Source organism: Anomaloglossus baeobatrachus, chromosome 10 (genome assembly GCF_048569485.1).
Source record: "Anomaloglossus baeobatrachus isolate aAnoBae1 chromosome 10, aAnoBae1.hap1, whole genome shotgun sequence".
NCBI classification, from domain to species: Eukaryota; Metazoa; Chordata; class Amphibia; order Anura; family Aromobatidae; genus Anomaloglossus; species Anomaloglossus baeobatrachus.
The window spans coordinates 113,343,561-113,355,651 of record NC_134362.1 but is presented as its reverse complement, the minus strand read 5'-3'; the positions used below and the strand labels follow the sequence as shown (position 1 = coordinate 113,355,651).

The 12,091-nt window shown below is 40.8% G+C and overlaps 1 protein-coding gene across 2 annotated transcripts in view; it reads right to left on the bottom strand.

Annotated features, from left to right (window-relative positions):
- Window positions 1–1,358: 1,358 nt before the first annotated feature.
- HIPK3 (homeodomain interacting protein kinase 3) overlaps window positions 1,359–12,091 on the bottom strand; it is a 399,904-nt gene continuing 389,171 nt past the window's right edge. For both annotated transcript variants that reach the window (XM_075325614.1, XM_075325615.1), the window contains 2 exons: window positions 8,172–8,299; window positions 1,359–7,980 (listed from right to left, as the gene is read on the bottom strand). In XM_075325614.1, coding sequence (XP_075181729.1) covers window positions 7,522–7,980; window positions 8,172–8,299 — 587 coding nt within the window. In that variant the 3' untranslated portion in view covers window positions 1,359–7,521. The remainder of the gene's footprint in view (window positions 7,981–8,171; window positions 8,300–12,091) is intronic.

Below are 12,091 nucleotides of genomic sequence, written 5' to 3'. Positions count from 1 at the left end.
CCCCAATAACAAGGCTTTTTCACAAGCTAAAGGTACATCCAGAAAACCTACTCGAAAACACTTTGTGGACTCAAGTTAAACTGGTAACCAATCTTGTCTGCAAATGGTCAGAAGACTATAACATATTATCCAACTGCCGACAACCGTGCAACCGTACAGATCATTACTGACACATGAAGGCCAGTGAGGGCACACTATCCGCTGTGTGCCATACCCCAAACTGGTAAGCCCCACCGTCACCCCTCAATATTTCAGAAGTATAAATAATACAAAAGTTGTAAGCCGTGTCCTATCAGATGAAGGCCTCCACACAAACCAAGGAGCCAGAACTAAATATATAAAGCTTTCCTTCTGTCTGACTTGAGGTAAAGCTGCTAAATGAATATGGCCACACTCAGCGTTCATTAGACAAGATATGGTGGTAATAGGGGTGGGTCCCCCAATAGCAGCTGTCCTCTGTCTAGCTCACTGTGGACAACTGCTGGTGTCCATTATAATGTATTACCTCAATCAGTGCTATGTAACGCTAAGCCCTTCTAAGCAGGTTCCCCAGTGATGACAGCGATTTCTAAAAGGTTCTAGCAACAGGACAAAGTCAGCAATTCACAGGGGAAACCGCTGCTTCAGAAACAAGGTTTACAAAAAGGACCTTTACCAAAGCAACTTCATATGTAATCCAAGAATAAATAAGGATAGCCAAGAATAAAAAGATGTACAAAAGTATCCAAAGGCTAATTTCATAGACGGAAAACAGTTCAGAAGCCCTTGAAATAAAATCATGTAGAAGCCCAAAAGGACATTGGAAGTTCTAACAGTGATGTAAGCTGGACTTGTTTTAATGTACCAGTCAAAAGAGAAATGCATTAAAGGGATTTATCGGCTGTCCTGAAGTGTCTAAACATCATACTCATTCCCCCGAAAATAACATTTGGAGAGCATCCACTATTAAAACTTTGCATTGTGCCATTCCTGTCATTCCCACTGGACCTGTATTACCGTATTTTTCGGACTATAAGACGCATCGGACTATAAGACGCACCCTGGTTTTAGAGGAGGAAAATAAAACTTTAAGCAAAAAAAATTTGTCATGACACACTGTTATGGGGCGAGGATCTGCTGCTGACACTACCCCATCCTGTTCATATACCCCAATCCTGTTCATATACCCCCCATCCATCCTGCTCATATACCCCATCCTGTTCATATACCCCCATCCTGTTCATATACTCCCCATCCTGTTCATATACTCCCATCCTGTCCATATACCCCCCATCCATCCTGCTCATATACCCCCATCCATCCTGTTCATATACCCCCATCCCGTTCATATACCCCCATCCTGTTCATATACCCCCATCCTGTTCATATACCCCCCATCCATCCTGCTATATGCCCCCATCGTGCTCATATACCATCCTGGTATATTGCCTGTATCCTATATCACAGAGAAAAAAAATAAATGTTTATACTCACCTTTTCCTCACTCCCTGCAGCACCGATCATCTTCATCTCTGCGCCACTGACCTGTGTGTGTGGAGCAGTTCCCCTGCAGCATCGCGATGTCTTCCTATCTGTGCCGATCAGCTGATCAGCACAGATCAGCTGACCGGCACAGACAGGAAGACCTCGCGTGCTGCAGGGGGACGGCTCCACACACGGGTATGGGTGAGTGTACTGATTCACTGCACCCCGCGCTGATGATGACACGCGGGGAGCAGTGAATATAGCCGCACATGATCACGCCAGGCTGTAATTGCCAGGGGTGATCATGTGGGCCGGCTCTGCGCCCGTCCCCGCTCATCCTCCCGCCCACCTGTCAGTGCCGACTTCTGCGCTGAGAAATGGGCGGGAGGATTGGCGTGCATATGTAATGAGCGGGCTCACGTGGTCACAGCAGGCTGCTACAGCCTGCTCGTGCCCCCGATGACCCGCTCCACCGCAGCACCCTCATTCCCGGCCGCAGCCCTATAGTCCATAAGACGCACCCCCAACTTTCCCCCAACATTTGGGGGGAAAAAAAGTGCATCTTATGGTCCGAAAAATACGGTAATAAATGTAATTCTTCTTGTAAATATGTGTCCCTTAAAGTGTCTGTGTAGGGGACCCATCATTGTGCAAAGGGAATGGTGTCACTAAAGATGCCTTCCTGATGTATTCTGTCAGGTAGAAGCTTGTGTGTGCAATTCTCCCGTCACTATTGTGCCAAGACCCAAACCTCAAGTATTTGAGTCAGAGTGCTGGTCACTTCAGATAACGGCGGAAAAGAAAAGCCCTGATCACTTGGCAATAAAGCACCTAGTAAAATGACTTTCACTGGTGAGACTTTTATTAAATAGACAAGGACCCATGTATTGTGAATAACTGGAATATGACCAGATTATGCCGCTTTCTTGCCTTATGTTGCTCTTTAATTGCGGATTCCTTTCCCTTTCTTCCAGTCCTGTAAATTTTAGGGGTTTTTTTTATGTCAGCAATTTTAATTTTTTATATTTTGGTATTCGCTGATGTTTTGTTGCGTCAAATTTTTCAAAATGAACTTTCATTGAAAGTTCATGAACTTTTTGAAAAGTGAAAAGGGTATTTTTTCTGTCTTTGGTCACTTTTGCAACATTAGGAGCAAAAAGTTGCATCTTTTGCAAACAAAAAAAAAGGGTAAATAATTTCTGGCATACATAAAATCACTCCAGGGATGAACATTTGTTACAAGTTTTGCGACATTTGAAAGGTTAAAAATGATGAATCAAGCAAAAACATCAGGAATCCCTAAACAATGTACCCACTGGTAAACGTGGAAAATAAATAAAAAAAACACACAGCCGAACAAATAAAAGACATAATAAAGGCGCAAATGGAAAAATGAATTTAGTGCAAGCAAAAATAATTGCAAAATGGCAAAAACTTAACAACAAAGATGTGCAAGTACAATAATGAGTCGGGTTGTCTCCATGTTCTCTCTGTACTCCGCTCAGTTCAGGTATAGATATATAAGGTGGCGCATCCTCCATGCAGTGCACCTGTCCACACAGCCAAGCACTGGAGGCCAGATTCATTATTGCATTTGTGCCTTTTAATTTTCTTTCCTTAGGTTTTGGGTGTTTTTTTTTTTAATTTTTCATATACGCCTTATTAGTCTTTTAATTTGTGCATTTTGGAGGAAAATTTTCTGTGCTTGTCTGATTCATTTTTTTATGGTCACCATTGTGGGTGGGGTTTGGTGCTTCCAGATGTCGTTGACCAATTCATTAATTGCAACTGTTTGAAAAGTGGCAAAATTTTCATGCAGGTGTACTACATTTCTTCCCTGGAATGATTTTATGTAAACCCAAATAAAACTCTGCGACAGTTTAGCGAAATGTGACTTTTTACAATAAGAAGTTGCAAAAAAAGACAAAAATAAAAAGCATTTTTCATTTTGTGTAACGTCCATGAAACATGTATGCCATTTTGTAGAATTAGAGACAGAAAAAGTCAATCCCAAAAAAATAAGAAAAGTTAAAAACCCCCCACAAATGATAAATCGGGTGCTGTGTCTCTGTGAGTGGCGCTGCAGCATAGGAAGACTCCATGAGAAAAGTCCCTCTCCATCTTCATTCCACAGCATTTCCATAGATTGTCTACTAATGAGGAGTATTTGTATGGATAACAGAACAAAGATATTCAGTTTACAGGGCTCCATAGTCGACATATGAAGAGCTCTGCACTTTTTGCATTTCATTGTCTCAAAGACAACTCCTTTCAAATAGAACCATATGGACACCAAGCCATTCTTTCAGGTAGTTCGTGGCCAGGCAGCTATTTCCCATGCAGCAGTCGTTGCAGGAGAAATTCAGCATTAGATAATGGCTTTTCAGATTAATGGTCGTCCATGTAATGCGTGGAAGAGTCAAAGAAGCCAGAATGGAAGCAGCTCTACATTCTGGCTCATAGTGGGGGTCCTGGGTAGAGGGATAGCACAATGCACAGTTGTATGAAAAGTTGCTCTAGCATTCTTATTGAGTGGATAGTACAAGTATTTACTAAATAGATGAGTCAGGACCTGACATTGTTTTTCAAGAGGTATTCCCATCTTAAACATTTATACCATATTTGCAGTTCTCACCTCTGGGACATGCACCTATCTCCAAATCCCCAAAATGGGGTCTCCTCACTAGTCCACCAAGGTGACCACAACATCCAGACGGGAACTGAATAGAGTAGTGGTCAAAAGTGTTTGTGCGAATTGATTCACACGACCCAGTCCATCAGTTATGTCAGTAAGCTGTGACCATTGGATAGGCAGACATGACACAGCCTTCTACCACACGGCATCCCCAGTACTTCTTTTGCTTAACAGACTGGTGTGATGTCATGACACACTACAACGATGACATCACGCCAGGCCAACTAACGAAAAGAGCATCCAGCATCCACAGATTAATGACGTGGCTGATGGACCAGATCTTACAAATTGATTCTCACCAACTCTACGCATGTGTGAACACTCTCTTAATTTACTTTTATGGCAGTCACTGCTTAACTTCCTGCCTGGATGCAGCTATCAGCGGGGTCATCAGACAGATTCAGTTGCTAAGGTGGGGTCCACATGTTTCAGTTGAAATACCCCATGGAGAGGTCACAAATCTCTAAGGTGAGAATATCTCTGGCAGCATATGCAATATTTGTATATATTCAATATATCTGTATATCTGTAAATCAAATTAGTAAAGTCATAATTCAGGCAGGGGTGTACTAACATTACCAAAATAACAGAATGAGAGAGAGAACAGTCCATGATACAAAAAGATTTGTTTTACAGGGAAACAACATGTCCAGCAAAGAAAAGTAAAACTGGATCCTCAGCCCACTTTTTAGAATTTTTCATTAACACTTCTGTGTATTTTTATGAAAACGTTCTCTATTTTAGAAAATTATCGCTTAGGCACATTTTTGTTGAAACATTCATTAAAGATAACACTGCTTGTGTTAACACTATCCAGTGCTATAAGAGGCCAGTACATCACCCTGCCGCGCTTACACCCGTGAGGGTTATTGGAGTAAAGGGCAATGATAGTTTCTGGACAGTCGGGCAAGTGCAGTATATAGTGGTGTTCATGGGTTACACAACATAAATGCTATACACAGCCATACTACCTCCAGCCCTATAACATTTCATTATTCCAGTCACTGGCTTATATACCTTTATATAGATCACATTTAAAGAAAAATATATATTAAAAAAAAAAAGTTAAATCAAGCCTGCAAGGTACATTTCTTCTTTAAAAGTATACACAACAGCAATATGAAAACATAGAAAATAAAATTAACTTACATTGATATACCGACTTATATGCAGTAATGAGCTTAAAATTTATGGAGATAGAATACTGATGCATAAACACACACCCCAAAAAATAACATATGGAATTAGGATTCCATAATTCACAATACAGTAGTTACAAAGGACACGCCAAACATGAAAGGAAAATACAAAATAATAATAATAATCATCAGAAAACCCCACTACACTTCCAAATAGAATTAGACTCAAAAACAGAAGTAAGGCGACTATGTAGAAACTGATATGAAGCTAAAGTTCACAGCTATCAAAAGTGGCGTCTGTTATATATAGCAGCTTATCTATTATACATTCAAGATAAATGATAGAATTATTACTTGTTCAAAGCTAAAAACATTAGTCATAATACCATTTTTCTTAAAGCCCACCACTATACTATAGTAGAATTTAGGTCTATGATTAAATGTAGCCACCATCTATATCTATATATATATATATATATATATATTTATATATATATATCTATATATATATATATTATATATCTTTTTTTTTTTTTCTTTTTTGTTTTATAATTAGAAATGGATGATTTCCAAAGTCTTTGGTGCTGGATAAATCAACTTTATATGGACGATGCACTATTTAGAAATTGGTAAAATAAAAAAATAATTAAAAATATGCACATAATTTCATGTCCCTGACGGAATGTATTAAATAAGCAGTCACCACTCAGGAGAAAAAAAAAAAAAAAGACAAATAATAATAATAATAATAATAATAATGTAAATGAGGCTTGAAAACCGACATGCATAAAATCAAAGCTAAAAATTGCACACACAGAAATAAAAATTGAAAATCTCACATCTTATCAAAGTTCTATAGTAAATATTTCTTGATACAATATATTGAATACTGTGCGGTTTGTCCAACGCAGTCATGTGTTATAGCATTAACCTCTTCAGTGTTGGAAGCGCCTGCAAGACATTGTCCAGCAAAATGCTGCAGCCTCAGCCAAGACCGATAGAGGCCAAAATGTTATTTCTCGTAAACCTGACCATGACTCATGCCTTACTACAACTGGTTAATAGATACTACAAAATCCAGCCAATTGGACAAACGCTGTGACAATAAAAAGTGAAGAATCCACTTATTAGACAATATTGCAGGTTCCGTCAACTGTGTGATTACCGAAAAACATGCAGCCACCAACAAATCTAACTGAAAGAAAAAAAAAATCCCCCCAAAAAAACCAAACAAAAAATATCATCAAAAGCGCTCCAGGATATGTAATTCTCACTAAATATCTAGGTCATCTTGAAGAAAAAAAACAAGAAAAGAAAAGAAAGAACACACACACAAAAAAAAAAACTAATTTAAAATCTACAGCAACACAAATTTAAATAAAAAAAAAAGAAAACATGCTGTTCTCTTGGTAAGTAAAACATCTAAACCTAAAATCAAAGCACACAACCAAACAAAACAAATTAACAAACCCCTAGATCGAGCAAATACTCAAGTTATTCGAAAAAAATAGATATTTATATAATCAGCTGAGTTGAAGATTAAGTGCTGAAATTGACATTAATATATTAAGTAATAACATTAACAACCTCAAATATTTAAGGCACTATGTGTGGGAACAGCTTACGATGCAGCGGAATATTAGGACAACAACATTAAATAGCAAGGTCTAGGCAACTTTTTTTTTTCTTCTGCCCATGCAAAAGACACATGCAGTGTGAACATCAACTCAGTAGCCATGTGACCCAACACTGAAACACCAAGACATACGAGAACGGAAACAACGTACACCGTACTACTGACATTATGTGCATTTGTTGCGCTAAACCTGTACGCTGAATGGCTTCCCAAAGACGTGTCTTGCACTAGTTAGAAGGCAATTGTATAAAAAAATAGCAGGAGAGAAAGTGAACTTCTGCTCCTGTAAGTCACCTGTCTAAGAGTTACTATAGAAGAGAACAGGACCAGAGACGATTTATACCAAATTTGCAAAACACATTAAAAGTGAATTTTTCTTTTTCATTTTTTTTTTTAAAGCTCAAGATTGTTTTAAATTGCACCCAAGTCTATATGATTCAAAAATATTTATTTTCTTGTGCCATGGCCATTTTATTTTTTATTTTTATTTTCATTATCAAAAGCCATGTTTGTTTGTTTTTTTGTTTTCATTCTGCTTCAAACCAAGTGTTTGAATTTTTAAGCTTCCTTTGCAGGTTCTCAAGGTCTCACATGTACGGATACTGGTTGAGTTTCGTTGGGCTCATTGGAAATCCTGTGTAGGCTGGGGAGGCAGCGATGTACGAGTGGGATGGAAAAATTGGTTTGTATTGAGTCTGGTGCATGGTGGGAGAAGGTAAAAGCCTGGGGTTGATGCCCACTGCAACCTGATGAACGATTCCGCTGGGATGAGAGAGATTGTAAGCCGGATGCTGTAAAATCGGTCTTGAAGTACATGGTGAAGCAAGAAGATGTGCCACGGGCGCTGTGGTGGTCAGTGGAGCAGAGGGTGGATATGAAAGGATAGCAGGCTGCCCACCAAGATGAGCATGCACCGCACTGTGATTTGGGCTTCCATGCTGAAGAGTAAAAGGATGACTGGCAACAGTAGGTGCAATAAACGCCTGCTGTCTCCTGTGCCCATAGTTTCCATTCCATTCTTGATGTCCCGTTCCAAAATGCTGCATCTAAGAGACAGGAATTTTACATTTGTTATGTAATTTGTGCATAATATTATCTAATGAATACATTTGCCATGGAAAGAATGAACTGGACATTAAAAAGGGTCGTCTCATCAGAGAACTAACTTTTCATTACACATTTTACTATTCCAACATATGAAGGATACACCACACTTTCGGGCACACCTGACACTTACCTGGCTGAAACCCATAGGCTGCTGTTGGAATGCTGAGGTCAGTTTCTGCTGGCGATTCCCAAGGCCTGTAAAATGGTTTTTTCTCCCTGGGGCTGAACGACCTTTTATTAAGGGATGGCAAGCCACATCTGAGAACAAAGATCAAACCTCATTGAACTTACTTAGGCTACTTTCACACATCAGTTTTTTTCCATCAGGTACATTCCGGAAAAAAACGGGTAAAACGGATCCGGTACCACATCCGTTTTATCCCCATAGATTTGCATTGTTACCGGATTGTACCTGATGGCTTTGCGTTGCATCAGTTTTTTTCCGGATGCGGCAAAATTAGTTAAAGCGGCGGCCGGAGGCAACGTAGCTTGCAACGTTTTTTTGTCCGACAAAAAAACCGCATCGCGCCACATCCGGCTGCTGCGGCGCATTTTTCAATGCATGCCTATGGATGCCGGATGCGGCGCGATGCGTAAAAAAACGCATCCGGCCGCCGCATGCGGTTTTTCCACTGCGCATGCTCAGTAGCGTGCCGCAACCGGAAAAAAACGGACGGGCCGCATGTAAAAATTTATGCAAAGGATGCAGTGTTTTCGCCGCATCCGTTGCATAGGTTTCACTTCACAGCCGGATTGAGCCGCACTGCTCAAACCGGATGTGTGAAAGTAGCCTTAAAGAGGGATTTGCAATCCCTACCATTTTTATTGGTTCACTGACCTAGGTCCAAGTTCATATAAATAATTTGAAAATAAATCCTAAATTATGTTCTATTTGCCACTGCAACCAAAATTATGTTGCACACGCAAGAAATACTGCAGCCAGTGTAAGACGAGTGCATCTACCACATCCGCTGTGTCAGCCAAGTGATCAGATGCTGAGCACTGGCAGCCTGAGAAGCATTTCACTAATGCTACCAGTATGTGCAGAACCAGCTGGGAAGGGGCAGCATTGCTTTATTACACACCATTTAGATTGGCAACTTACACAAAAGGCTCCAGTGTAACGTCTCAGATACACAGTTACATTACACATTATCTTAGTCTTACAAAGTGAGATTGGTGGTTGCCTGACATCTAGGGGTGGAAAACCAATTGATCCTAAGAATAAAGGAGCAGCACAGCAGAGCTGGCTTAGCGTGGCAGTCCTTGCACCATTTTACCCTACAGTGCAGTGCTTCCAGTCACCAACTGGTTGGTAATCATAAACAGTTTCATTACATAAATGTAGAAGAATGCACACTTGGGTGGCTGGGGCATCACTGTGAGGGAAGACTTAGAAGGGGGACATCAGCAATGCCACCCCTTAATTCTCAGGACTGGTTAGTATACCTTCATATTACTCAGATTATATACAGTGTTGGCACCCTCGAAATTTTTCCAGAAAATAAATTATTTCTCTCAGAAAATTATCACAGTTACATATGTTTTGTTATACACATGTTTATTTACTTTGTGTGTCACAGAAAACCCCAAAATCTATATTCTGGGTAGCAACTTTGTTTCAAACATGTGATGTTCATTCAAATTCACCTGTGGCAAGTAACAGATGTGGGCAATATGAAAATCACACCTGAAACCAGATAATAAGGGGAGAAGTTGACTACATCTTTGCACTGTGTGCGCCATACTAAGCATGAAGAAAAGAAAAAATTGTCTGAAGACTGGAAAACAAAATTTGTTGAAAATCATCTCAAGGTTACAAGTTAATCTTAAGAGATCTTGATATTACCTTGTCCAGTGCGCACAAAATAATCAAGACGTTTATAACCCATGGCACCAAACCTAATCTCCCTGGATGTGGCTGACAGAGAAAAATTGATAAAAGTTTGCAACACATGATAGTCTGAATGGTACATAAGCAGCCCCAATCAAGTTCCAAAGAAATTTAAATCGGTCCTGCATGCTGAGGGTGCATCAGTGTCAGTGCAAACTATCTGTCAACATTTGAATGAAATTAAACGCTATGGCGGTAGACCCAAGAAGACCACACTGCTCACAAAGACATAAAAAAAAGCTAGACTGCAGTTTGCCAAAGTGTACATGAGTAAGCCAAAATCCTTCTGGGAAAGTCTCTTCTTAGCAGATGAGTCTAAGATAGGCATTTTTGGTAAAGCACATCATTCTGTTTACTGAAAACTGAAAGAGGCCTACAAAGAAAAGAACACAGTCAAATATAGTGGAGGTTCATAGATGTTTTAGAGTTGTGTTACGGACCCTGGCACTGGGTGCCTTGACTGTGTGCAAGGCATCATGAAATCTGAAAATTACCAAAGGATTTTGGTCACAATGTAGTGTCCAGTGTCAAAAAGCTGGGTTTGTGTCCTGGTTATTATAGCAGGACAATGACCCCAACATACCGTATTTTTCGGACTATAAGACACACCGGACAATAAGACGCACCCTGGTTTTAGAGGAGAAAAATTGGGAAATAAAATTTTAAGCAAAAAATGTGGTCATGACACACTGTTATGGGGCGAGGATCTGCTGCTGACACTGTTATGGGGGTAATGTCCCCAAATTCTCTACTACGGTACCCCATCTTGGTAATAATCCTCCTGCAATGTATATGATCCCCATCCTTGTATATATGTCCCTCATCCTGGTATAGCCCCCATTCTGATAAATACCCTCAACCTGCTATATACCCCCATCCTGCTTATAATATACCCCCTTCCTGCTTATAATATACCCCCATCCTGCTATATACCCCCATCATTCTCATAATATACCGCCATCCTGCTATATGACCTCATCCTGCTATATACCCCATCCTGCTATATGGCCTGTATCCTATGGCACAGAAAAAAATAAACGTTTATACTCACCTTTCCTCACTCCCTGCAGCATCGATCATCTTCCTCTCTGTGTCAGCAGCAGCGCCACTGACCTGTGTGGAGCTGCTCCCCTGCAGCATTGCGATGTCCTCCTGTCTGCTGGCTCGCTGATGTGTGTGGAGACTAGCGGTGCACACAGCGATGACGTCATTTCTGTGCTCACCGTTCTCTACACAGATCAGCGGGCTGGCAGACAGGAGGACATCGCGATGCTGCAGGGAAGTGACCGGTGAGTATACCGTACTTATTCACTGGCCCCCGCGCTGATGATGATCCGCAGGGAGCAGTAAATACAGCCACACATGATCACTCCAGGCTGTAGTTGCCAGGGGTGAACATGCAGGCCAGCTGCTAATTATGCATACATCCCCTGCCCAACATCCTGCCCACCTGTCAGCGCCGGATTCAGCGCTGAGAGATGATGGGCGGGAGGATGGGCGTGCATATGTAATGAGCGGGCCCACGTGATCACGGCCGGCGCTGCTACAGCTTGCTCGTGCCGCTGATGACCCGCTCTACCGCAGCACCCTCATTCCCTGTAGCCCTACATTCAGACTATAAGACGCACCCCCCACTTTCCCCCAACATTTGGGGGGGGGGGGGGGGGGAGTGCGTCTTATAGTCCGAAAAATACGGTACTTCAAGAAGCACCTACAAATAGATGGAAACAAAGCACTGGGGAATTCTGAATGTCAGCAAGGAGTCAGGATCTAAATCGCATTGAACACCTGTTAAGATCTTAAAATTACTGTTAGGAGAAGGCGCCTTAAAATATGAGAGACCTGGAGCAATTTGCAAAAGAAGAGTGGTCCAAAATTTTAGCTGACAGGTGTAAGAAGCTTGTTGATGGTTACAGGAAGCGAATGATTACAGTTATTTATTCCAAGGGTGTGCAACCAAATATTAAGTTGAGGATGCCAACAATTTTGTCCAGAAAATTTAGGGGGTTTTGTGTGAAATTATGTCCAATATGCCTTTTATTTCTTTGGGGTATAACAAAATGTGCCTAATTGCAATAATTTTTGAGGAGAAATACTTTATACTCTGAAACTATTTCACAGGTGACAACACGTTCAGCCATGACCGTATACTTTTT